The sequence below is a fragment of the Cyprinodon tularosa genome, unplaced genomic scaffold (genome assembly GCF_016077235.1).
Source record: "Cyprinodon tularosa strain WSP-4 unplaced genomic scaffold, ASM1607723v1 ctg166, whole genome shotgun sequence".
NCBI lineage: Eukaryota > Metazoa > Chordata > Actinopteri > Cyprinodontiformes > Cyprinodontidae > Cyprinodon > Cyprinodon tularosa.
In genome coordinates, this window is record NW_024038493.1 from 1,732,276 (window position 1) to 1,759,153 (window position 26,878).

Here is a 26,878-nt window from a genome sequence, read left to right on the forward strand (position 1 = left end):
TTTTGTAAAGATTTTATAGATAATCAACCTAAAACTGAAAATTCAACATCATTTATAGTCAGAATTTTTTGAAGGAGTGACTTATTTTTTTTTAGCCATTTAAATTCTGTCTTTTTAACTGTTTCTACCATTACTTGGCCTTGATTTAAGTCTACTTCTTACCACCCTGTATAAACCCAGAAAAGAAAAACAGACAAACTCTTATTTCAATGTCCAAAAAAAAAAGTCAAAATTGACACGGTTTAAAAAACCCATTTAAGTTAGACATCTCTGTATTATGTCTAGGATGAAAAAATTAACATGTTACACATTGAATATCTCAGTAATGGCCTGTCATCCCCATTCCATGGTTTTATTGATGGTAGCAGCATTTCCCTTTTATTTATAAATTACTTCTAACCTCTACATAGCTTTCTACCAATGAATCAAATGTGGCAAACATTCAGATTTCTCCATGCTTTCCTATAATTCCTATAAATATTCCCAATTAATTGTTCTGGATCTTCTTTCAGTGACCTCATGTATGAATAAAACAAAATAAACCACATGAACGCACTTTTTCCATCTAACTTGAAACAGCAAGTGAAATTTATTGGAATTAAATAAAGTCTGGTACATTTCACAGCTATAGGAGCCTACACAGTAAGCAAAACGTCTCGTCATCCGTGTGCGGAGCTACGCCACAGGGTAGCTCCTGACAGTTCTTGTTGTGTAAATACTGCAGGGAGCAAGATGGCAGCAGCTGGATATTGCTCCCCCAAAAACATAAAAACAAAAAGGAGATACAAAGAAACTTGTGCAACTTCAAAAAGCATTTTATACTGTTTTCCTCCAATATGTCACCAAATCTTCATGCTTTCAAAGGAAAACCACTTAAGTTTTTTTCTTTTTTTTTAATTAACACAAAGACAGGATTAATAATGTTATAGTGTTGTATATTTAGAATCTAAAATTGACGTTTAATCTCTTTACGATGTTTGTCTTCTCTTAAATTCCTTTCTGAGTTGTTTCAGTCCATTTAATAAGATAAAAGATGCTTTCTTTGTGGTTCAAGATAGCACTGCGTGTGAGTTCTTGATGCCAACCATGTTTTCTGCACTCATGGACCTCCTCATGGCAGATTTGCTCAAGTCCTTGTATTTGTCCTCACATAATCTGGATATAGCCTGAAAAAGATGAAGAAACAAAAATTTGGAGTCCCGAAAACAAAACCAGATGGAACGCCTCCAAAAAACAAAAACAAAAAAAATACATTACTCACCTCCAGTTTTTGGGCTCGCTTGTTGCTAAGTGGCTCCAGAGGGAAACTGAGATTGTTGTCATCTGCCAGAGAGCGCAGGTCAAAGTAATACTTGGCATAGACACTGGCCGGGACGTTGATGTTAAACTGAAGAAGCTCCAAGAAGTGCCGCTCCATCTCATTCCTGGTTAACCAAATTATTTAATCAGCTATATGTTTCGAGCCACATTGACAGGGGCTAAGCTGGTTGAGGACCTCTGATTGGAAATCCCGGACAAGCCCCCACTTGTTACAAACCACATCCTCTCACTCTGGCTTGTTTTTCTTTCTCGTCTTTGTGAGAGGATAATGTAGGAGCCATTTATCCTTTGGTGTTTGTCGCCATCAGGGGGCGTATTTAATTTTGAGTTCTGAGTGTCTGATGGGGGGATGGGTTATTTAAGGTCAACCATCAATTCTTTTCAGGTGTTGTTAATAGGCTGAGGCAAACAGTTTTCTACTGTGCTTGGTTTGGATGTATGTCGAATTTATATGGATCTTACGGCAAACAGTAAGACAATGGACATTGTACTGAATATAAATGACTTTATTTTATGTCAAACGGAAGATCGGCATGCTGAATCTTAATTGATCGCACGTAAAACCAATGCCTTTCAACAACAACCACCAATAGCCTAAATTATAGGATTTCAGTCGCTACAGATAACGGCCGCAACAATAAATGGCACACCTGTGGGGTGATTTTGTCTTTGTGACAAGCGAGGCCGGGCATGTAGGAGGCTGCCGCAGCAGATGTTTGGGTTTAAAAAAAAAATAATTGAAAGGACAGTTTGGGAAGGGTCTGGAAAGGGAAAGAGAACCTTCACACAGGGGGAGCGTCTGAGGTTTTGGCTGGGATGAAGTGTGTTTTCGTGTTGTTGGACTTGTTTGTAAAAACTGGCTGAAGGCTGATGAAGAAAAGCACCAGAAGAGTTAGACGTAAGCTAAGAAGAAATCAGTAACGGATTCATGAGTGGTGGGTTTTGAGGAAAAGAAGAAAACTATTAAACGGAGTATCTGATGGAGAAGGGATTGCGAGGGCTCATTCTTCCTCAGTGGATGTCAGCTGGTTGAGGAACTCTGATTGGAAATCTAAGGTAAGCCCCCATCACACAGTGTGTTCTAGGGGTGGAACGGTTCACAAAATCCACGGTTAGCTTCAGTTCATGGTTTCGTGGTCACGGTTTTTGGTTCGGTATATGTTTATTGTTAGCCTGACGTAGTCCTACTCAATTCTAGTCAGAATATGAGTCTGATACTGCTCCATCAAGCTGTGATTATGGGGCGTGTTTGGAACGAACCAGGAAAAAAAATGCCTCTGCACTCAATTGGATAGACCTACAACCAATAAGAGCAAAGGAGTGCGTGACGTATGTTAAGCGACGCATAGTTGTTGTCAACAAAAATCAAAGCGTGCAGTTGCACGCCTAGAATAAGAAGATGAGCCTTGATCGCGTTTCTCTGTTCCTTTTTTTAAAATTAATTTGCTGTCGAACGTGGTTGATTACGTTACTGTTGATCATCTGTCCATCATCGTATAAAGCCCGCCCTGACAATTTGATTGGCCCGCCAGATATTGTGCGAGCTTACTCGCGCTACTACTGAGCAATGCCAGACCGAACTTCCCGACCTCAAATGTTGTGGGCGGGACTAAGTTCGGAATGGCACCCAGACTAGTTTATTGTTACACCGAAAAAAAAAAAATTTAATAACAATTATAAAAATTAATGAAAAAATAAAAATGTATGAAATTAATGAAAAAATCCCAAAAAATTTATGAATTGTAATTATTTTTAATGATTTGCGGAAACCCTGGATCATTACTGCATGTTTTGCTGCTTTGAATTTAATCATCTGGCGCATGCTCTCTACCATCTCCAATTAACTCAGAGCGGAGCGGACAGGAGCCACAGTGGAGGCTGTAGGCTTTGCTTTGTGCAGGTGGTCTGGAGCGCAGCGGGGCGCTGATGGAGTATGTGGGATTTCAGGGTTAGCATGACATGTTGGACATGTTGGTCATGTTGCTGTTAGCATAAACAAAACGTGTTGCACAATGCTGGCACACTGTTGTACTTTTATCCACAACTTTCTTTCCGCCGTCATCGTAGGTCACTCTAAATGCAAAGTGGTCCCATACAGCAGACCTATAAAGTGCTGCTGGCGCGTCTTCCAACTCCTGTTCTTTCCCACTCGCCATACCCACACAATTCTCGACAACAACTAATTTTTTTCTGCTACACCCGGCTAAGCTGCTTCGCTTCTTCTTCTTCTTCTTGTTTACTACTGGTGGTTGGCTTTGGTCGCAGTACCGCCACCTTCTGCTCTGGAGTGTAAACGCTTCGCCTATGAGAAAAAGGAGCAGCGCATGAACCGAACGAAACACACGCGAACCGAACCGAGACAGTCGAACCGAACGGTTCGGACGGTTTTCATAAACCGTTCCATCCCTAGTGTGTTCCGTCAGGTGCCCGTTTTCTTATTCGTTTTCTTTTCACAGTTTTCCTTTAGTCCACATTAGTACCATTTATTGTTGCGCCCCTTATCCTCTCTCTTTTCTTCTTTTCTTCCCAACGAGAAGAAAGAAAAACGAGCCAGGGTGAGAGGTAGTGGTTCGTAACATTAACAAATAAAAAAAATATCCTTCAAAACAAAAGATGCAAGAAGAGTAGCACTCACATGTCCTCCACTGTGATGTCTTTTAGGATCTGGCAATAATCGACATTCCACACGGCCTGGTCATCCCAAACTTTGGAGGCCAGCAGAATGGCACCGAGGACGATGCGCTTCCAGTTGGAGGGGCAAATGTCAATCTCTGCGTATGTCAAAAGTCTTTCCAGGTACACCTAAAAGGAGACAGCCAAAAAATTTAAACAATGCTGCTGCGCATTTTTCAAAAGCAAATCCAGGCTAAAGTTCTTAGTCTTTTTTAAACTTTTAAAGAAGAGTTTTATCTCGACTATGTAGTTTAAAAGAAAAATAAAATTATGGATCTGTACACATCCTAGAGAAAATAGCAAAAATAATAAAAAAGTAAATACTTTTTCGTTACTTATCCAAATGGAAAGGTTACTTTGCCAGATTTACATTCTAGGTGTATCATTTTTATAGTGATGCTGCTATAGGTTTAGACTGCTGGAGGACATAGGGAACACTTTTTCTCTGTTTCAGTATATCTCTCTTCTCTTAATTAAACAGGATGCTTTTTCTTATCATAGCAGCTTCATCCAGTCTGAATCTGTTTGGCAGTGACACGATAATGGGGAGAAACATCAGCTGGGTTGCTGCCATCACCACCTTCAATTATAGATAAGAGTTTAGCCTTTTTAATTCAGTATTTTCTCCCGTTTCTGCCCTACACATGGCTTTAATTTTTGATTGGTTCTCCTAGGTGTTACTTCCTGATGAAAAGGAGGAATTGCTGTAAAGCATATAGCTAGACGAGCAAATATCTACATGCTCATCCAGGTGGAATGAATCCTGCAAAGTCATCGATTCAATCAGCTGGATTTTAACCAATCTGACTGGATGACCCGATTATCTCTGTAAACTGCTTTGGATGGAAGTGTTGTAAATTGAAGCTATAGAGCTAAACTGAACTGAATAAGCAAAAAGACAACATGTTTTTACCAGAGTGACGATGGCGCACTCTGCCATTAGCTGCGCAGAGCTGAAGAGCGTCCTGATGAAGCGGTAGATCAGTTTGTGTTCAGGATCAACCACTGAATAGTCATCAGGGACTTTTTCTCTCTTTTGAAAGGAGAAAGACTAATTTTTACTTCGATACCACAAAAAAATAAATAAAATTTAATGATTGGACGTTTGATTCAAGACTCACAGACAGAGGGTGCTTCTTCTCATCGAATATATCCAACGAACGGTTGGAATCTCTGCAGAAACATATGAGAATTTTTTCTTTCATTTCATTATTGCATAATAGATACTGTACTAATCAGTGGGTCCAAATGAATGGGATGGGGGGAGAAGCAAGTTGGGATACATAACTCTTCTTTGTGGATGTTTGGACTAATTGAAGTTCTGATGAAGGGACTGGGGAAAATTTCCAGTTTAAAACAAGAAAAATAAACACTACAACCAGGATGTGGTGACACATGGATCAAGGGTTTCAAGTTCTACAAAGAAAGTAGAGGTTTAGTCTTCGGGACTAAATACTTTTTACATATACAGTTGATTATGATAAAATAAAGCTATATATTCCAAAAAATCAATTTTTAGTGTATTGATAGTCCTTTTTGAGCCTTAATAGACCCTCAGCACCGGTAACCACAGCCGACATAAACAGATGTAGCGCCATTTTGCTAGCAGAAATCCAGACTGCTGATTAAAAAAATTTGTCCCGACCGAGCTGTAATGCTTCGTTAAAACCGACAGCTCTGTGGATACGGCTTAAAGCATTGCTAACACCATTAGCAACACTAGCAAGCACATGTGGTCAAGTTTTTATCAACTTCTCGGCGACATCAGAATGCTCAGGGATGTATTCCTGGTCACATCATATTGTTATAGTAACTAAACACAGATTGGCTAGATTTATAAACAAACTGCGCAGAAACAAAGCTTAAAAAAAAAAAAAAAAAAAAATACTATGTCATCAGCATGCCGAAATCTTTAAAAAACTTTGTATGTAACGAGAGTAAGTTACTGGCGTATAAATTGAAAAAATGTAAAATAACCTAATAAGCTGGAGACTATCGACTTCAAACAAGGTGTTGGGATCGAACAAAAAATAAATAGAAACACTTTTTTATCAAACAACAGTCTAATGTTTACCCACCTGTTTTTGATGTGATAGTATATGGCCAAAGCAACACTGGAACAGACACAAAGTTAATAAACAACCTGATTACAAAGGAAAAAAAAGCTTTTATCACATCTTTACTAAATAGTCCATTTTAAGATGACTAGTGGAGATGGGGAGTCTTACCATCTGATGGTGCTCTTAAGGTTTGGTTGGCTGACTGTGCTATCGTCGATAAAAATTGTCGAGCAGGAGCTGTACTTTTTATTCAGGAGCCCCGGGGACGTCTGGAAGATTAACATCAGTATTAAAAAGTTTTTTCACAATTCTTTCAACCAAAATACTTGTTAAAGCAAAGTTACGTTGGTCTTCAGATCAAAATTCCCCATAAAGTCATACCCTATGCAGATGATACTGTACTTCAATGCCAATTTTGGTCAGATATTTGAAATCAATTTTTAAAAATAAACCAAAAACTATAAAACCTTTTTGTGTTAGAAAGAAAATTTAGTAGCTCTGAACTAACAAGATTAAAAGCTTTTTCTGCTACGAATATTACGTACATAGGTCATGAAAAGGGACTGTCTAATCACAGATAAGACTTGATAAAACCGTAGGCAAACACAGGCAACACATGCAGACATGAGCTATGGAAAATGTGGGTTTTTCAACAGCGAGTAGAAATAGAGAGAAAACATGTTTATACTTTGAATTGCGAATCAACATTGAAGAAAATCTCAAGGATGCTAAAAACCTTGGGAGAGTCGGGGGGTTTGATGATAGCATTTTTAGTCTAGCGCAGATCTATATAAAGATTAGTAGTTAACCGATTTTTGTGTTTTTTCTGTTTTGCTAACACTACATGTCAGTACCAAACAACAGTAACGACTATTTTGCAAATCGATTAATTGATTAATCGTTGTACTCATCTACAGCTCAAACTGTGCCACAAAACCACGGAGCTCATAACGTCTGTTTTAGACAGTATGGCCTGATGCTCTGATGTAATCTGACTGCTCACACCTAGGGGTGTAAATAATAATCGTTTTGTATCGATGCATCGATCCAACAGCCGAGGATCCGATGCATCGATATGTCTGCAAAAGTATCGATTTTTTTTTTTTTTTTTCCTCCGGTCTATTTTTATCCATTTGCTCCTGGACATAATCCTGACTCCCGTGCTGCGGTGGCACTAAACCTATTTTGCCCTCCTATCTGGCTTCCTTTAGCCACTACCCTCTTTCCACATGCACACACACACAGTCGCGTAAACAGTAGACAAGACAGACATGGTGGAGGAAAATGAAGATGGTGTAGTCTTGAGTAACGAAATAATCGAATTGTTGTGTCAGGAAATCGATACTGAATTGAATCACCATGATGGGTGTGATTTACACCCTTATTTACACCATATGTCAAAAAACCCACACCTTGAACTTTAAGAGATGGAGCTGGTCCGGATCCTCTAACCAGATATATAGTTACCAAAAGAAGGATTCCCTTGTTTGCACATGCGACGCAAGGTAAAGATAAATCGTCTCTTAGTTCTGCTTCTAAAGCAGGATAAGCTATTACCTCACAGAGGCCTTCAAACATATTTGATTTTCATTTAACTGTATGATTCTCGATTGGGAGGGGGGCGTGAGTTAGCCTGACGTAGTCCTATTCAGTTCTAGTCAGAATATGAGTCCGATACTGCTCCATAGAGCTGTGATTATGGGGCGTGTTTTGAACAAACCAGGAAAAAAAATGCCTCTGCACTCAATTGGATAGACCTACAACCAATAAGAGCAACGGAGTGCGTGACGTATGTTAAGCGACGCATAGTTGTTGTCAACAAAAATCAAAGCGTGCAGTTGCACGCCTAGAATAAGAAGATGAGCCTTGGTCGCTTTTCTCTGTTCCTCTTTTAAAATTAATTTGCTGTCGATATCTTCTAGAAAAGACCTAATAGCAGAATCTACACACCTCAACTCTCCAGCGGCAGCCATTATTGTTGTGACCCAAGCACGCTTTGGTCACGTGGTTGATTATGTTACTGTTGATCATCTGTCCATCATCGTATAAAACCCGCCCTGACAATTTGATTGGCCCGCCACATATTGTGCTAGCATACTTGCGCTACCATTGAGCAATGCCAGACCGAACTTCCCGACCTCAAACGTTGTGGGCGGGACTAAGTTCGAAATGGCACCCAGGCTAGGCGTGAGTGGCTATCGTCCTTCATTAGCCCCCTGTATACACGATGCACAATGAAGCTCAAACTCCGCTTAGTCAAATTGACTGAAAAATCACCCAAAAAGGGCAAAAGACATTTTTAAACAGTGCAGGTTATGCCTGCCCTAAGCTGAGTCGGTGGAGACTGGAGGTCTGTCGTCGAAGGGTACGGCCAGGCAGTGAATCCGGGAGATCTTATGGTGTTATGAATTGCTGATATGGTCTGGATCCCTTCCTCTTGGCCTTAATTGGCCATTTCACAAGGCAGGATTTCATTTGGTAAATGGTAAAATAGCGCTTTTTCAAGTCAGGAGACTTGACCAAAGCGCTTTACACTACATTCAGTCATTCGTGCACACACTCAAAAAACTGATGGTGGCAAGCTACATTGTAGCCACAGCTGCCCTGGGGCTCACTGACAGAAGCAGGGCTGCCGTACACTGGCGCCACCGGGCCCTCTGACCACCATCAGTAGACAATGCAAGTTTAGTGTCTTGCCCAAGGACACAACGACACTGAAAGTCGGCGCCAGGGCTTGAACCGTCATTACTTTGATTTCAGGGCAAACTCCTACATCCAACGCCACTGTCGCCCCCTGGTCCTTAGAAGTTGATCAATACGTTGGCTGGATATTTTCACGGTTTTTCTTCTCTTGTATTGGACGATACGCGCAGCAGTTCCTGATTCGTTCACAAATGTAGCAGCCATCCCTTCAGATCACAAAGTTTATTCATCACCGCTCCCTACCTTTGCTAACCATTATTAAAGTTCTGTTTGATTTTTTCATTTTTTTTTTTACATTGTGTCATTTCTATCAAGGAAAAATTGGCATCTGTGGCAAAGATCCAAGGCCCAAACCAACTGACTAAAATCGAAAAAAAAAGGCCAATGACGAAAGCAAAGCTACAATTTCGTAAAAGGGTGTGGAGCCATTTATGCTGCGTTCAAACCAAATGTGTCTTCCACAACAGTAGCAATACATTTATATGTTAATCCCATGCACTGGCGAGCACAAGGTGCACGTTTCTAGAGATGCCCTGTGTTTGATTTAGGCAATTCCAGCCATGTGTTAGCGACACCACACTTGGGATGGATGTTCAATGGAGATAGAATATCTGATTTTTTTTTTTGTCTTGATGGCATCAACCAATCAGGGACTGGATTTGATTGTGATGTAGGGTGAGAGCGCAATAAGCAACAGTACCCCATTGTGGAGACTTTTTCACTGGAGTTAGGTTTAGCGCGAAAAACAAAAAAAAGACACGTCAGAACAAAAGTCATCATTAATTTGACTTTATGCAGACGACGCTGTGCTTAACCATCAGATGTGATGGTGTAAGGCAACTTTCCTTCATCACCCTGAACAACCAGGCTCTATGAAAGCTTACAGCCAGTTACCAGGTTGGAGACCTTTTATATCCTAGTGAAAAAAAATCTTATTTCAAAATGTTATTCTTTTATTTTTATTAAAAACTCTTGATGATCTAAAACAGAACATTTGCAGTTTATTCTTTAGTTACTATCGATAGAAAGCAGTAGAAATTTAATTAAGCTGAATATTTGTTTTTTGGTGCTGTGAGTCTAAACCAATGTAGACTTACATGGTTCATGTAGTTGCTTTTCCTTTTTTCGCGCACTGGAATGAGAAGACGCAATAAATCAGACCAATAATGCAACAGTAAGTGAGCGTCACAGATGGGGGGGCATACCCACCATCTGTCTGGGACTTGTTGAGGAAGAGGGTGCTGGCTCTGGGGTGGTCCGAAGGGTTCGCCTCTTGGGCCAGCTCTGTTGGAAGAAAACATTTAGTTTAATCTAACAACACGGCAAAAAGGGTCTTTCTTCCGCCTGTGAGGCGAACAGACCGTCAGGCAGCTCTCTGTCGCTGATGTGCTGCAGGTAAGTCCCGGTGTCCTCGCTCACGTCCTCTGTGGTGGTGATGGGACACTCATCCAGGTCCACATGTCTCCTGTGGAGCTTTGGACTCTCACCCGGAGAGAAGCAGCAGGACACAGAGCCTCCCATTGCTGACCTACTGCTGCCCTGCTGCAGCCAGAGCTGCTTCCCATATAACTACAGCTGGGCCTCCTGCTGACAGCCTGCAGTCCAGGGGTCAAAGTTCAAGTTAAACCTTTAAGGGTGGAGAGGAGGGAGGGGGTATGCTTAAAAACACATACCAACTCTACACATTAAATCAGTTTTATGGGGTTAAAGTTTGTGAAAACTGGAATTTAAGGCTGCAGGAAGAGATGTATGGAGTAACTATTAAGGTCTCTGTATAGTTTGCACAGACGGCTGACATATTCAGGGCGCGTGCACGCTGTTTTGGAGGATCTGCGTGGAAGACACCAACAGTTTCACAATAAAATAAAGATTTATAATCTGATCCGATTGAACAACGCGGAGTTTTTAGTGACACAACATTCCCTGGTTGTTCTGACTGCCTCCATGGCTATCCGGCTAACGCTCAGTTCTCTCCAGGCTCGGCTCTGCTTCTTCTCCCCCCCTTTCCGCCTGGATTAATGGATCAATCCATCTCCGCGGCAGCCGAAAGGATCCAACACAGTCCCGGGCTGACCCACGGGGGATAAAAACACGGATCCAACAGCTGGAAAACCCTCCAAACAGAAGTGAGAGTACGGGAAGAAAGACAGTATTAAATGTCTATCTCGTCGCATTTGCAGGAGAGACGTCCTCTACGTCACAGCGGCGCGGCGTAGCGACGTTGAGCGGAAGCTTCCGGTAGTTGCATTTCAAAACAAGAGCCAAACTTACTGGTGAACAAAATAAAGAAAGGTAAAAAAAATGAAATAAAATAAAAAAAAAGCCACTGGTTAGTGATTATTAAGATTAGGAGTCTGCCACCTTTGGCTCCAGAGCCACAGAGAAAATGAAATATTAACTGCCTAAATAAAGAACAAGTAATGTGTGCAGACATGACACCAAATATTTAAAATTTTAGCAATTGTGTAACAAATTTTATTTCTTTTGTACTTTATTTTCCTCTGCTCTGGGAGAAAGCATTAAGTTCTACATTCGGTTCCACTATATTCCTATAAGGATACAAATTACAGCTTGATCTGGAGGTTGGTTCTCTGTATCTTTGTCTTTTATTCTGAAACCCCGCCGCCGATCGAACGGAAGCCAAACAGTCTGGAAGCTAATTGATTTCACCAGGACAACACGCCTCTCGGACAACCTCACAAAAACACGGTTTCTCATTGGTCAGTAGCATTGAAGCTCTTACGTGATTGGCCAACTGCTCCATCGACGGGGGAAAAAACCCGGATGCGTTGGTTTAAAGTAGTATGGGACATTTTTGTGTGTTTTTTTTGTTGTTGCGAAGTTAAACCAATATTTCTTTTTGAAATTGCTGCTGAAAAAAATTGAAATTAATATTTTTTTTAAAGACGGAAGTTTACTAGTGGGTATAAGTAGCTTTTAGCTTTTTGAAAGCTGTAGGTGTTATTGTAGAACATGGCTCTGGTTCCCTATGAGGAAAACCCGCTTCCAGCTCTCTCCAAACTCCACAGTTCCTCAGCTCAGTTCCGATTCGCTAACCAGGAGCTCCGTCTGGTTCAGGACTGGAGGAGGCTGGGGGTGGCCGCTGTTGTTTGGGATGCGGTGAGTGGCTCACTACCATCAGGATGGGGATAAATATAAAGAAAATCTAAATATAAAGCTTTTCTCCTCAGGCAGTAGTTATGTGCATGTACCTGGAGCTGGGGGGCCGTGGAGCTAAAAGGGAGAAAGGCCATTGAACTGGGAGCTGGGACCGGACTGGTGGGGATTGTTGCAGCACTGATGGGTCAGTCTGATTCATTGGACCGGTACCAACACCGATATTTAGAATCTAAAAGGAATAAAACTACTGCAATTATATTTTTGTCGACGATAACCTTTTCTGTTAGACAGTTCATTAAAAAAGTATTGTGAAAATAATGTTAAATGAAAATTTCTTTCATAATTTACCAGATTAATTTATTTTCATTAAATAACTGAAGTTTTTCTACTAATCTTCTGTTCAGATCCATAAAACTAAATAGCTTGTTTTAGCCTCAATGATTGCAGTTCTAAGCTTGAGCTTCTGTTTCTGGAAAACAAAACACACTATAATATCTAGTTTAATCAGGTTGGGTTTTTTTTGTGTATGTTGTAATAATAACTATAATAAGACTGTTACAGAACGTTTTTATTTGATCCCAGATCAAAGTTGTTAGGGAGTGAATTTTGTTCCAATATTGTTCCAAAGAAAACTATTTGTAAATTGAAATATATATAAAAAAATAATCAAACCAGAAAATAAATTTTACTATTTTCTTAGATATTAATTTTTTGTTATTGATTGACTTTGTTGATCTCACAGAGGAGAAATGTACTTGTTAGGTCAGCTCAAATAGTCAAAGGAGAAGAAGAAGGTGCCATATAGAGTGTATATATATATATATAGAGTATATAGAGTGCATTCACAAATGGCAGCTTTTTATTTTTATTATTTTTTTATATATATAAAGTACAGACCAAAAGTTTGGAAACACCTTCTCATTCAAAGAGTTTTCTTTATTTTCAACACTATGAACATTGTAGATTCACTCTGAAGGCATCAAAACTAAAAATTAACACATGTGGAATTATATACTCAACAAAAAGGTGTGAAACAACTGAAAATATTCTAGGTTCTTCAAAGTAGCCACCTTTTGCTTTGATTACTGCTTCACACTCTCTTGGCTTTCTCTTGATGAGCTTCAAGCGGCAGTCACCTGAAATGGTTTTCACTTCACAGGTGGCCCTTGTCAGGTATAAAAAGTGGGATTTCTTGCCTTATAAATGGGGTTGGGACCATCAGTTGTGTTGAGCAGAAGTCAGGTGGATACACAGCTGATAGTCCTACTGGACAGACTCTTAGAATTAGTATTATGGCAAGAAAAATGCAGCGTAGTAAAGAAAAACGAGTGACCATTATTACTATAAATGAAGGTCAGTCAGTCCGAAAAATTGTCAAAACTTTAAAGTGTCCCCAAGTACGGTCTCAAAAACCATCAAGCGCTACAAAGAAACTGGCTCACATGAGGACCGCCCCAGGAAAGGAAGACCAAGAGTCACCTCTGCTGCAGAGGATAAGTTAATCCGAGTCACCAGCCTCAGAAATCACAGGTTAACAGCAGCTCAGATTAGAGAGCAGGGCAATGCCACGCAGAGTTCTAACAACAGACACATCTGTAGAACAACTGTTAAGAGGAGACAGTGTGCACAATAAAAGATATGTGCTGCTGTTGTTTCAGAGATATTGAAGGTCATTTTTTAGGTCACTCAGAGGTCAACTGAATCGAAATAATCTAGCCTACTTTTTCAGTGGTTCTTAATTACTGCAGGTAAAACTACTGTTTGTGCTCATTTGGTTTTTACTCTTAAAATAGGATAATTAGATAATATGCACTCAAAATAAGACGATGCAATTGTGTTTTCTTATTTTAAGAGTGAATTGTCTTGTTCCATTGGCAAAATGTCTCTTTTATCCCCTCAATTCAAGAACAAATGAACTTATTTTAAGAAAAAATGACTTATTTAGATTTTGATTTTTTTTCCCTGTGTGTTGCCCTTGGCCACCCCAATGCATTTGCTTTTGCGATTTTACAATAAAAGCAAGGAGGAAACTTAACATCATGGAATTATGCTAAATTGTTTTCTATGAATAACTTGGGGAGACCAAAATATTTTTTGGAAAAGCCCCAAAAGATCTGAAAAAATAAATAAAAATACTCTAGTTTAGTTCATCCAGAGCTGCTTCTTACTTCCTTGTAAATCTAGCCGATGCATAAGGAAAGATGAACAATACTTCTAGGACTTAGTTAAAAACTTCTTTGTTTTTAAAGTAATTTAAATACCTCTTGAGCAGATTCCTTATTTATACATTTCAAAATGTTTTTAAAAATCTCTATTCCATTTTAAGTGGGAAAAAAAAAGCTTCACCTACAACTGGTCTTTGATTGGCTGCTGTGTTGCGATTTAATAAAAAAAAAAGTTCATTTTTCATCTTGCTACTTAACGCTCGCTGATCTAATTGCTTTCCTTTATATAAATCAACCCAATCCAGAACTCAGTTAGCAATCAGACACAGATGCTGCAAACATAGCAACAATTTTCTCATCTGACTGAAAGAAGCATTAAAACCTTTTATGTTTACATTTTAGGAGTAAATATCTGTTAAAAAATAAAGCAGCACTCAGTAATCGCTCTCAGTCCATCTATAACCAGATGTAAATATTTACTACAATCAATATTTGTAACAAAATTTACAAACTATATGATTTTCTTAAAGTAAATCACCACTTTTACTCTGCATCCCTGGACATTCTATGGATATTTGATTTTAGAAAAATAGATTTTATGACAAACTTATAGCTTGTACCTTTAAGTTAGCATAATTTCATTAGTGGTTGATTAATGGGGGGGTGGGGGGGGGGTGGGAAGGCGTAGCAGCTGTTAAACCATTGTGGCGTCTAAATAAATGCCTGGCTTTTAATAAGCCTCCTGTTCTGATGCTGATATTAAAAAAAACAACCTTCAAACATCAGGAAATTTGTATTTTTTTTCCTATTCCCCAGGTGCCAATGTGACCATCACTGACAGGCAGCCTGCCTTGGAGCTCCTCTCCGCCAACGTCGAAGCCAACCTGCCTCCAGAATCCCGCTCCTCGGTGGTGGTCTCAGAACTGACCTGGGGTCAGGAACTGCAGCGTTTCCCACAGGGAGGATTCGATGTGGTTCTGGGTGCCGACATCGTTTACCTGGAGGAGACATTTCCATCCCTTCTGCAGACCTTAGAGCATCTCTGTTCAGAGAACACCGTCGTCTTACTGGCCTGTAAGATCCGCTACGAGCGGGACACAGATTTCCTGAGCATGCTGAGGGGCCGCTTCTCCGTGGAGGAGGTTCACTACGACAAAGACAGGGACATCCACGTGTACGAGACGCGCATGCCGCCCAAAAGGAGGGATTTATGAAAACTTTTTAAATAAAAAAAAAAGACCAGGAACACGATCATCAGCTGCCAAAAATCTCTTTTATATGGCTCTAACATAAATGCACAGATGTACAAGTCGACATTTAGAAAAACGTGAATAAAAATGTAAGAAAAAGCAAACTATTTCATGACTATACATAAGAGTACAATATGGCATCCTGGATGAGCTGCGTTCTCTCCTATGATTTGGTCAGACGTTATATTCCCGTTTTCAGGCGCTGGAATCGCCTCAGACCAAATCCATGTTCAGGAATTATTAAAAGTGTTTGTTTTAACCCTTTGGAGGAACAACAGGCAGCAGCCTGAGCTTTATGAGCTCTGTGAAATGACTGGAGGATTGCAAAAGCAAAGAAAGTGCAAACGCTGCTTTGTTTACCTACAGACTCCCATATGGGAGGGAGGGGCTATACGTATAGCTCCTCCCCTATGGAGTGGATTCTGTTTCATTATTGTTGCAAACAAAAAACAAAAATTGTAAATGGAATCAAAAGAAAAAAAATAGGGCTTTGAGATTCAATTTGCTGTTTTTTTTTTTATATTCATATTCAAAACTTTTTGGTAAACCGAGTTTATATTTTCAATTTTCCCTTTTCCAGACCATGTTTATGGAATTGGATTCTACATTTCACATTCTCTTGTCTTCTGGGAGCGTGAGAGAAGAAGCGTTTCTATTGGTCCGCATCAGCGTTAGCAACAACTTTTTTTATTGGTCAAAGGTGGGTGTTTGTATTGGGCTCAAAGTGAAGAGAATGTGATCTGTAAAATGCAAAATGAAGTTATTGTAGTTTGTAAAACTTCATCCAAGACACAGACATTTGAAAATATAAATTAGAAATGAGAAAATTAGAGCAAAATTCAATGCGTTATGTAAAAATAAACTTGGAAAAAGAGAAATGTTAGGTAAAATCTCAGCTAAAATAAAATATGAACATGTACAATTTGTAAGAAAGAAAAAAAGGTTTAGCTGAAATGTTTTTTTTTTTATAAAGTTTATAAAAACTTCATCTCTGGATGTTTTTTTTTAATTATTTTACTTTTAAAAAACTTGTTTATATTGCTTGCAACAATAATGGAACAAATTTCCCCCCATATTCCCCAAAAACCGAGGCATATTGTTCACTAAAAGGTTGTTTATAACAGAAATTACCCCTTAAAACCGTGGGATTTAGGATTTATTGGTGTTAAAATTGGTGCTCTAATGTTGGACTGTTTGAAAATATCGGTCCCGGTCCAATCAGTGGAACGGGGACCGTTTATGTGACAGTGAGGCAGTGCAGTTTGTATCTAGAAATATTGGCCCAGATTTTCATATCGCTGCACCTTCACTAATTGTTTATATTTAATAACTAGTTTTTAGCAGCAAATGTTTCAATCAATGGATTTAGTTAAAAAAAAAAACATTAGCGCTTCTTCAAGTTGTACTTTTTTTTCCCATTTTTCTCAATCTTCCCCCAATTTCTCAGTTTTTTTCCGTTTCAGTTTAGCCAATATCAGAACCTGTTTTCAAAACTCCTGCCAACCGTTAAGTTCATATTTATAAAAGCCATTTTTAACCCGACATGCTTACTTTTGTTTAATAAAACAACTAAATACAGCAAAAATAAAAGTGAGCACATATTTTTAGATTCACTTTCCTTTTAAAAGAAGAAAAACTCATCTAGAATAACCGCTTTCTGCCTCCTAAGTTAGCAAACATCTTTACTTTCTCACCCTGATTTATTCTGTTTATGAGTCTTTTTAAAAACTGAATAGATTAATTTTCCTGTAAGAACAAAAACAACAAAGGTTTTAATACTGAGTTTAAAGCTGAGTTCATGTTTAGCTGTTTGTCCTAAAAAGTAAATAAAAAGGCAGATTAATGCAGAAATAAAAAAAAAAACATGGCATCCCACCTCCAGTTCAGGGTAACAGGTCAAATACACCCCCCCCCTCATCCATCCTCTGCTGGTGATTCTGTCCCAGTTTAAACTGGGACACCAGTGACTGGAATGCTTTCCTGGAAATGTCCTCTGTTTCTAGGGGAACCAATGGGGGGGCGGGGCTAATTCTGTCCCAGTGATTCCTGCTCAGATTAATCAGCAGTTTGTTGGGTTTGTTTGTTTTTTTTAGAAAGCGGGGGAAGTAGAAAAGGAGGCGTGGCCTCTGGATGCGTGGCTCTGAGCTGAGTCTCTGTACATGGGGACCCCCCCTCCTCCCCCCTCTACTCCGATTTGTGGCAGTACAAATCTTTGAGGGCTTTGAGTTCCTCGATGAGGGTTTTGTTCTGATTCTCCAGCACGGCCACCCGGTTCTCCAGACACTTAACGTATTCCTTCTTCTTCCTGCGACATTCCCGGGCTGCCTCCCTACAATCAGAGCAGATGACATCATCACATCCGTTCACAAGTAAACTAGTAATTTAGTTTTTTTAAGGGATAAAGAGAAGGAGCACCTGTTCTTCATCAGTCGAACCTCCCTTTTCCGTGTTACTTCCTCTGTACCTCCTGATGATCCCAATGCGGGAGAGGTTGCCATGACTACCCCTGGACTGATGGTGCTGGTCGGAGCAGTCCGGATCTGGTAGGCCTGGACATCGCCTGAAGCAGCTGATGGAAAAAACAAAAAGGAGTTTTAGGTATTTGCAGTGGATGTAAAACTTAAACGTTCTTTAAGGGAGAAGAATAACTTGATGGCCGCTTTGCTCGTTTTCACCAAACTCAAGTTCTTCCCTCGGATAATCCTAGAAGTTTAAGGCGGAGTCGCACTGTCTAAAAGTGAAAACTATATATGGAAAGAATTAAACCCAAAAAAAATTACAGAAAGTAATAAAAAAAACAAATAACTATTAAAAAATATATTATTTTTTGTATTAAAACATTAAAAATTACAAAAAATATATATTAAAAATTAACTATTCATTAAAATAAAAATACAGAAACTTCATACACAGAATTTGAAAGCTATCTTTATGTAGTTCTGTATTTTTATTGTAGCAAACTCCTACTGTGCTTATTTAGAAAGTTTGGAATTTATTCTTGAAATTTAAAATTTGGAATGCTGCTATATATTTGGTATTAAAAAGACAAAAATCACAGGTTTTATCTTTTTCAGACCATTATATATATAAAGCCAAGTAGAAAAAATGCCAGAGGACGCAGTAGCATATCTATATAACCATTTGTTGAATACAGAATCCAATGATGCAGACCAGTATTAGATGGACAGAAGACAGGAGCAGAGGTAGCAAAGGTACCGTTCCCAAATACGGCTGTGCTGTAGTACCGTAAATAGGAGAAAGGAAGCAGCTTTTAGCAGAATAATAAGCAGTTGGATGCATACCAGATGTTTGTTTGGATTAAAATATCTTTCGATGAGAAAAACAGCAAAGAAGGACAGATTTTATGGGCATTGCTTGGTGCTGCTGCTGTTTTTGGAGGAATTTGTCAAGTAATAAGCTGTAAATCATCAGTTTTGCAAATGAGTTTGATTCTATAAATTCAGTGTCTTGTTGGCTTTCAGAAGAAATGCATAATTCGTTAATTTGTCGCTAAGAGTTGTTGAGTCAAATAGCATTTTGGCTTTTAGAATGAAGTAGATTGTCTGGTAGAGGAGTCTCAGATGAAGATGTTGACATATAAGTGTGTTTCATTCTCAGATAAAGGATTAAACTACCTGTGTTTATGTATTAACTGACAGAAATAAGAACTATTTTCATCTTATTTAGTTTTACTCAACAAACACAACAGTAGAATAAAACTAATTTATTAATCAGTAAGGAACAGCAAACCTACCTGTCCACTGAATCTGAAATATAAGATGGTAATGATATGATTCACCTTTTAGAAAAGCCTCATGATTGATTCATGAAATTATTAATGAATCACCCAGAATTTTAAGAGACCTTTTCATACAGGGTTTATACAGGAATAATTAACTCCAATTTAAGGCTCTATGAAATTATTTTAATGCCATCAACAAGTACCCATGACTCTCTCTTATATATATATAAATCCTTTGTCATTTTCACAGTCGACAGGCTGCAGCCGTGTCCTGAAATTCCTCGTTTTCCCGCCACTTTGGTTCAAATTTGCATTTTTCCCCATTCTCTAGCCTTTTCTCCGCCTCAAGCTTCTTTTCTGAAGCATTTAAATGCCACGATTATCAAATGTTATTCATTTGAATGCCAATTAAGACCTTAATTTAAAAAATTATAATTTAATGACTTCTAATTATTTTTTATGACCCGCAGAAACTTTGAATCAGCATTTTACCATTCTCAAGCTTTTTCTCCACCTCGAGCTTCTTTTCCAAACATACGGCGGTATGAGCAGTATATATCATATATATAATATATCTGACAGAACTGTTTTTATAATTGTTTTTTTTTTATCAAGCATTTTAAATGCCACTGTAATCATATTTAATGAATTTTAATGCCAATTAAGGCTTCAATTTGAAAAATAATTTAATGACTTTTAATGGTGTGGAAAACCCTGTAATATTTGTTTTAACAGTAAATAAAGGTGTTTTTTCTAACCCTAAACTCCAAATGTCTCCAAACTTTTTTCTTGTTTTAGATTGAAATGACGGATGAATCAAGTTCCTACAGTAATCGATCAATCAGCCTTAAAGCTGGTTTTATGCTAACATCTAACAGCTGATGAATTTATATATATAATAAAATAACGTTGGTTTAACAGGTGACAGAAAATCCATCTTTTTTTTTTTTGAATCGGTTCTGATAAACCTTTCAGATTTATTTGTTTTGTTCTGTCCAGGTCTACGCGGCGCTCGGCTGCAATTTAACGAGTAGAAGAAGAAAAGCCTGACCTTGAACCACCACCTGGTTACTGGGAACCAGGATCTGCTGGCCGTCGCTGGTCTGAGCGTACTGCAGGATGGTCGTCCCGGGCTGCGTGGCGGCGGCGTTGGCCATGGTGAGCGCCTGCAGTCCCTGCACGCCATCTGTGCCGTTACTGGCCAGCTGGATGGCCCCGCCCTGAGTGATGGCGACTGAGGAGAGGATCGGGAGGTCAGGGCCACGCTTTCTGCTGCTAACGGCACGGAGGGGGCGGAGGACTTACTGTACTGGCCGCTGCTGGTCTGATAGATGGGAGTGGGCATGGTTACAGTGGTGATGGCTGGACCCGAGTCGTCCTCTGACTTCTCCTCCTCGATCCGGGGCACAGCGGGAGCGTCTGAGGAGAGGTCGTTCAGGATCTTCCTGTTGGGGCGGAAAGGAGAGCAGAGAGAGGTTTTAGCCACAGTTGTGCAAACAGAACCAGAAGTTCTAGTTCCGTCCATCTGACCTGTAAGATGGCCGCCTGGAGAGGATTTCTCTCCTCTTCTGCGAATCTGTGACGCTGTCTACAGACTCCTGCGAATCCTCGCTCTCCACGGTGGAAATCTACAAACAGCACAGAGCTTAGAAGCACAGAAGAAGAAGCAGCCCTCTGTGCCGGGGGGTTCTGGTTCCTCCTTACCTGGACAGCCTGAACCTGCGGTGACTGAATGACAGACGGCTGAGCGGCCTGGATCACGCCGTGGACCTGCACCGTCTGACCGTTAGGTAGCTGCACGATGGTGACCCCCTGACCCTGGCCCGCTGTGATGGGCGCCTGGAAAACAGAGCCTCGGGGTTACCGGGTGAACGGGGCAGCGAACCGTCAGCGGAGCAGCGACGGGCGGAGTTACCTGGGTGAGGGTGATCTGCTGCGCTTCGGACTCGGAGACCGCCGCCTCGCCGCTCTGCTGCACCTCTGTACCGGCTTCCATCTTCATTTAAAGGCTCTGAATTAAAAAAAACCTTCAGAATCAGAGAAAGAAAATCTGAGTCGGATTGTATGGAGTGAAATATGGTCCTTTATTGTTGCAAAGAACAGCTCCGGGAAATGGAAAAAAGCAACAACCTTTTCATCAACATAAAAAAAAAAAAAAAAGTTTAGAGAATAACTTTTTTTCAAAATTTTTAAATTATTTTTTGTTGTTTTAACATCCTTTTTTCTTACATATTATATAGTTCCAATATTTTCCCTCCAAATTTATGTTTTTTAACTTCCAAACGACGGAGTATTAAATCTCATCGTTGCTCCGTCCAAACTACAGCTACCTTGTAAATAAATTTTTATCAATTAATCAATAAAATTGAATAGAACTGAATTAGGGCTAAAATAGTTTATCAGATGAATTGTAATCATAGAAATAATCGTCAACTAATTTGGTAATCGATTAATTAACTAGAATGAATTTAGCGGACAGAGCGACCTACTTAGAGCAGTAATTATATCAAATTCCAAAGAATATATAAATATTTTGCATTTAAAGGTATAATGGAGTATTGCCGCAGATTTTTAAAAAGACCTGCCCTCTCCACTTTATAAAATGCACTTAAACAACCCTGTACCCGCCCCTAAACACCTGAGAGTGTGCAGGAGCCTATTTCTCCTCGTGCACGCTCTGTTTAAAAGTTGCTATTCTCATCGCTCATACAAGCTCACTTTCCAAAAGATTTGCTACTTTTCCACTATGTCAGACTGACCACCGATAAGTGAAAATGGGGACGAGCTCGTCGGACGGCCTTACGTTAACATATCACCAGAATGATTGACATTTAGAAGGACCACTTATTTAGATGATCCACCCGGAAACACATCATTCTACACTATATTTTTAGGATTTAAAAAAACAGCACTAACCAGTGGAAAGGTTTCTGTCTTTAAGGAACCCTTAGCTATCCAAACACTTTATAGGGCAAGGTACCGTTTTTGATCACTTGTATACCCCTTTACAGAGCCCCCCCCAGTGAGATCTAGAAGCACAAGATCTACACCCAGCCATTCAGCAAAGATCCTGCTACATGGCTGTACATCTTACTTTGGCCTTTGACCAATTAGATGAGCCCTTGAATGATTTATTACCTACTGGATATTAAGTTGAAAAAGAAAAGTTAACAAGTCAAGAAAAAAGGTAAAAAGCTAATTGAAAAGTTAAAAAGTAAAGTTAAAAAGTTAATAAGCCTAGTCAAGAATTATATTTAGGTTTAAAAAGAAAAAAACGTAAGTGCCAGTATCAGCATTAATGCATCTATGTTTATGTTTCACCAAAAAAAAAAAAAAAAAAAATGTTTCTTTCACTCTTTCAGACCAAGTGCTTTTCATGAATTTCTTATAGAAGCACTTTTGTTATTTTTCCTAATATATTCAGGCAAGTTGGTGTTTCTTGTTATTACATTGACATTGATTTTTGCCATTAAAATATTCATATTTTTTGAATGTTCCAAAGGTAATAAGGTTTTGTCCTGGATTCCAATAATACTATCAGCTTGAAATTTCGATTTTCAAAGTACTTCACTGAGTGCCCTATAAAGGGTTCATCGAAAAAATAATCAACAGATTAATCAATTGATACAATAATCATTAGTAGGCCTAAATTGAATTTTTTTTTATACACTCATAACCAGTAAACCAGCTCATTTTGTGATACAGCGAGCTGCTAACATTAAGTGTTTATAATTTCTATTATTTATTGTAAAACAGCAATATTTTTCATTCACATTTCCAGGCCCCTTAAAAAAAAAAATAAGGTCAGCTCTCAGAGCGCATTATTGAAAGTTTCCCCTAAAACTCAAGCAAACAAAAACAAAAGATCAATGGGATGTGTTGCGTCATGCAGCCACTTTCCTATCATCACAGCAGTGAAGTTCTGCTTCTGCTCTATGCAGCACAGCTAGATGGAGGCCAGGTAGTTGAGAACTAAAGGAGTTTACCCAGTATTTATATCTACAAACAGAACTCCAAAAGGTTCATTCTGCATCTTTGGATCCAATAAAAACAGGGGAAATAAACTGAACTGAACTCTGGATCCATTCTGACATTTTTTCTCTACCAAATAACAGCGAGGCTCTCCTGAAGAATAAACAACCTTCAGGTGAAACTCCTAAACGGGCGTTATCAATCAATTAGCTGGAAAAAATGCAATCTAAGCATTCATTAAATACAATTAATCGTAAGTCAATTATTTGCATACATTTGTAAAAAGGTCTTCAGACGGGACAGTAATTAGCAGCAAAGTCTTGACAGTTTTTTCTACAATTTGACTCATAAAGAAGATAAACATTGCAAAAAAAGTTACTTCCTGACCCTAAGATGAATTAATGATGGCTGGAAACCTTTTTTTTGTTGTTTTTTGCTGCACTTAGATACTTTATTTTCAACCAAAGCTATTTTAAATTAGCAACATAATATGACACACTTCCAGAAAAACACAAGTTAAAAAATTACAGCAGGCTCAGTTATGAGGAAAACATTCACAAGCCGCAGACATCAATAAAGGTACAACTTCCACATTTATATACAATAAATGCAAGTGTTGTAAAGTAGTTATAACCCATGATTTCTTTTGAACTGAAATGTTAATCATGCTCTACAAATACTATATTTCTAAAGTCATTCTATAATGTAAATGTCTATTTCAGCGAACCTGCGCAGACATTACAGGTGGAAACTAGCAACAGCTAAATATGGGACATCTTTTCCTTGCAAGAAAAATGAAAACATTAAACTATAAATAGTTTAATGCCTATTCGAGCAGCTCTATAAACAAGATGAGGAAAAGAATGTAAAAACAATAAATAAATACTAGGGATGCACGATATAATCGGCCACCTATCGGTATCGGCCTTAAAACTGAATATCGGACATCGGCCACCCCACCGATATTTAACCCGATATTTGATCAGCTTCTGAGTTTCTAAAGTCTAAAAAAAAAATAAAAAAAATACTTCTTCTTCCTCAAAAACTTCTTTTTTATAGAACTAAAAACTTCTAAAGACGAGGGAAAAAATATTGATACATTAAAATATCACAATGTCTTCATATGCTGATATATTGCCATTTAAAAACATCATATCAATCTCTTTTACTAATGAAATATTGCTACGTCATCGTTATGCTACGAAATCCCCCGAAAATTCACGAAATTTTGCCATATTTTTATATGTTGATATATTGACGCGGTATCAATCTATTTTACTAACAAAATCTCACAAGAATTTGCAAAATATCACGAGAGTTTGTAACAGAACAATGAAATTTCACGAGATTTTGAAAGTAAAATAGATCGATATCGCGTTTTTAAAAATCAATTTGATATCAGCATATGAAAATATATTTGAGTATATTATTTTTCAAAGTGTCTTTGAATTTTCAAAACTGCTATTTTCAATGACTACTTATTTTTGTCCAGCTTTAACATCAGTATCGATATCGGTTATCGGCTACATGAGTTTTAAAATATCGGCATATCGGATATCGGCCAAAATCCCAATATCATGCATCCCTAATAAATACATTACTAAGAAATCAGTACTAAATTTAACAGTTAACTTTTCTGTTAAGTCTCTGATTTTAATGAACAAACATGTCATTTGTTATGTTATATGTAGATTATGGAGCTCAAGTGTTTTTCCATTTTCGTTTAAGGTTAAATAAAAGAATGAGGGGAAGATGGAGCGGGAGATCGATAGGCGGATTGGTGCGGCGGCTGCGCCGTACCGGTCTGTTGTGGTGAAGAGAGAGCTGAGCCACAAAGCAAGGCTTTCAATTTTACCGGTCGGTTTATGGTCATGAGTGAAAGAACGAGATCCCGGATACAAGCGGCTGAAATGAGTTTTCTCCGTAATGTGTCTGGGCTCTCCCTTAGAGATTGGGTGAGGAGCTCAGTCATCTGGGAAGGACTCAGAATAGAGCCGCTGCTCCTCCACATAGAGAGGAGCCAGTTGAGGTGGCTCGAGCATCTGATTAGGATGCCTCCTGGACGCCTCCCTGGTGAGGTGTTCCAGGCACGTCCCACCGGGAGGAGGCCCAGGACACGCTGGAGGGACTATGTTTCTCAGCTGGCCTGGGAGCATCTTGGGATTCCCCCGGAGGAGCTGGGGAGAGGGACGTCTGGGCCTCTCGACTGAAGCGGCTACCCCCGCGACCCGACCCCGAATAAGCAGAAGAAGATGGATAATTGGTTAAATAAATACTCTCTGCCTTAAGTCAGATATTTTACTTTTAATTAGAAGTTTAAAACAAAAATATAAGGATGATAACAACCTAGGAGGCATAATATAATAAAAAATAAAAGAAAAATTAGCAAAATCATACATTTAGTTTATTTAAAAAAAAAATCTAATTTATAAAACCTTATAAATGAGTTGTCAAAACAGAACAAAATATGGTTTATCTCCTCTCCATTAAATGCAGTGACAGGTTATTTATCAATTTAGTTGCTAATTGTTCTAAAAAAAAAAAAAAACAAGGATCAGATTGTTGTCATTAAAATAAAGCTGGAATCCTCTTTATTTTTTTTTTCTAAATCTTCTCTGCAGCTAAATGCTCTAAGGAGGAGGGTGGGGTTTGGCTTCACCTCCAGCAGGAAACCCCGTTTGCAACATTTACAGAAATATTTACAGGAGTTACACAATAATACACGAGGCTAAAACTGGAACATGTTGAAACATACCGCATTGTTTTATAATCACCAGCCAAAATAAACCGCGGCTAAGCGAGCAGCTAACAGCTACTGGAAGCTAACACCGTTAGCATGATAGGTGGCTAACAGCAATGCATTGAATGACGCCAAGAGTTTAGCATCATTACATTTATGAGACATTAATATATTTAATTTACTTTTTAAACACGTGTTAACAACTGAAGCTAAAGCGTTAGCATTTGAACGTAGCTTTCCTGCAGCTAGGCTAACTGATTAAGCTAGCTGCTAGCTGGAAGCTTTGGAGGGAAATGTCTGCACGCCTTCCAACCGAGCTTTTTCCCCCCTAAAGAACTAAAATAGATGCACACATTTATTTTATCCGTTTTATTTCATTACTGGTTTAACTTTTTTTACGTTAACATTGAATAAAAACGTAACTCCGGAGCCAATTTCAGTGTGGTGTATTAAATAAAAAAAATAAAGCCCACTCCCACATTAATACCTATGTCTCAGCCTTGCAGAGACTGACTCATTTTGTGAGGCTCTGCTGCTGCAACAGGCGCCGCCATGATCTCTTTGTTGGCCCTGTGCGGAAATTTTCAGTTTATCTTCAGCGGGCAGCCATGTATATTATCTGTTTAGCAAACATCAGACGCGTGTCCTCTTACCAACACAGACTCGCTTCGTCACTCCCGGGTCTACGGAGCTCCACTTTTATTCAGACCGACACGTAAGAGACCGCGTCAGGCTACACCTCCGCCGCGTCACCGAGAACAACAACACGGAGAGGAGGACGAGGCAGACGACGACAACGATGGGATCGACTGACGGAGAGGTCCGAAGGGCGGCGGAGGGAGCCGAAGGGTTCCGGAAATTACCGAGGGGAATGGGAGGGGAACAACGGAGATAGCCGAGGATGTTGCTTTTCTATTGACTAAGTATCATACAGTCAAATTGATTCAAAGTTTTCTAGATAAGGAAAACCAGTTGATTGCATCGACTCATATACAATTCCTCACACTAAGCATGCTTGTAGCGACAGTGGAGAGGAAAAACTCCCTTTTAACAGGAAGAAACCTCCAGCAGAACCAGACTCAGTGTGAGCGGCCATCTGCCGAGGCCGACTGGGGTTCAAGGAGACGGAAGCA

General features: G+C 39.2%; 3 protein-coding genes across 6 annotated transcripts; 1 reads left to right on the forward strand and 2 right to left on the reverse strand.

Moving 5' to 3' along the window:
* Positions 1–556: 556 nt before the first annotated feature.
* Positions 557–10,970, reverse strand: LOC119780798 (cyclin-Y-like protein 1). Its single transcript, XM_038280972.1, has 10 exons — positions 10,118–10,970; positions 9,966–10,040; positions 9,854–9,888; positions 6,222–6,322; positions 6,072–6,107; positions 5,115–5,166; positions 4,907–5,026; positions 3,956–4,122; positions 1,262–1,424; positions 557–1,166 (listed from the first exon to the last, which is right to left on the reverse strand). The coding sequence occupies exons 1-10, from the start codon at positions 10,275–10,277 to the stop codon at positions 1,050–1,052; spliced, it is 1,026 nt and encodes a 341-aa protein (XP_038136900.1). The 5' UTR covers positions 10,278–10,970; the 3' UTR covers positions 557–1,049.
* Positions 10,971–11,509: 539 nt separating this feature from the next.
* LOC119780799 (protein N-lysine methyltransferase METTL21A-like) lies at positions 11,510–15,741 on the forward strand. Its single transcript, XM_038280973.1, is given in 4 exon segments — positions 11,510–11,876; positions 11,948–11,977; positions 11,979–12,060; positions 14,858–15,741. Coding segments are annotated over 4 exon segments (657 nt in total). The 5' UTR covers positions 11,510–11,729; the 3' UTR covers positions 15,256–15,741.
* A 1,042-nt stretch (positions 15,742–16,783) lies between these two features.
* On the reverse strand, positions 16,784–26,557 carry LOC119780813 (cyclic AMP-responsive element-binding protein 1-like). 4 transcript variants are annotated; one of them, XM_038281013.1, is made up of 9 exons: positions 26,399–26,547; positions 26,233–26,315; positions 20,949–21,044; positions 20,738–20,872; positions 20,564–20,661; positions 20,339–20,478; positions 20,085–20,267; positions 17,707–17,860; positions 16,784–17,620 (listed from the first exon to the last, which is right to left on the reverse strand). In XM_038281013.1, exons 3-9 carry the CDS (start codon positions 21,033–21,035, stop codon positions 17,476–17,478), a joined length of 942 nt encoding a protein of 313 aa, XP_038136941.1. In that variant the 5' UTR covers positions 21,036–21,044; positions 26,233–26,315; positions 26,399–26,547; the 3' UTR covers positions 16,784–17,475. The 4 variants fall into 4 exon arrangements, with proteins under 4 accessions (XP_038136941.1, XP_038136940.1, XP_038136938.1 ...); XM_038281012.1 differs by having other exon boundaries at positions 20,949–21,060; XM_038281010.1 differs by lacking the exon at positions 26,233–26,315 and having other exon boundaries at positions 26,399–26,557.
* Between the last annotated feature and the right edge of the window lie 321 nt (positions 26,558–26,878).

Coding starts and splice junctions, on each gene's coding strand:
- LOC119780813 (XM_038281010.1), bottom strand. CDS start 21,035: ATGAAGATGGAAGCCGGTACAGAGGTGCAGCAGAGCGGCGAGGCGGCG. Junction 20,479..20,563: donor TCCAGGCGGCCATCTTACAG/GTCAGATGGACG, acceptor CCGCCCCAACAG/GAAGATCCTGAACGACCTCT. Junction 17,621..17,706: donor GTTCGACTGATGAAGAACAG/GTGCTCCTTCTC, acceptor CTCTGATTGTAG/GGAGGCAGCCCGGGAATGTC.
- LOC119780798 (XM_038280972.1), bottom strand. CDS start 10,277: ATGGGAGGCTCTGTGTCCTGCTGCTTCTCTCCGGGTGAGAGTCCAAAG. Junction 5,027..5,114: donor AGAAGAAGCACCCTCTGTCT/GTGAGTCTTGAA, acceptor TCCTTTCAAAAG/AGAGAAAAAGTCCCTGATGA. Junction 1,167..1,261: donor AGCGAGCCCAAAAACTGGAG/GTGAGTAATGTA, acceptor CATCTTTTTCAG/GCTATATCCAGATTATGTGA.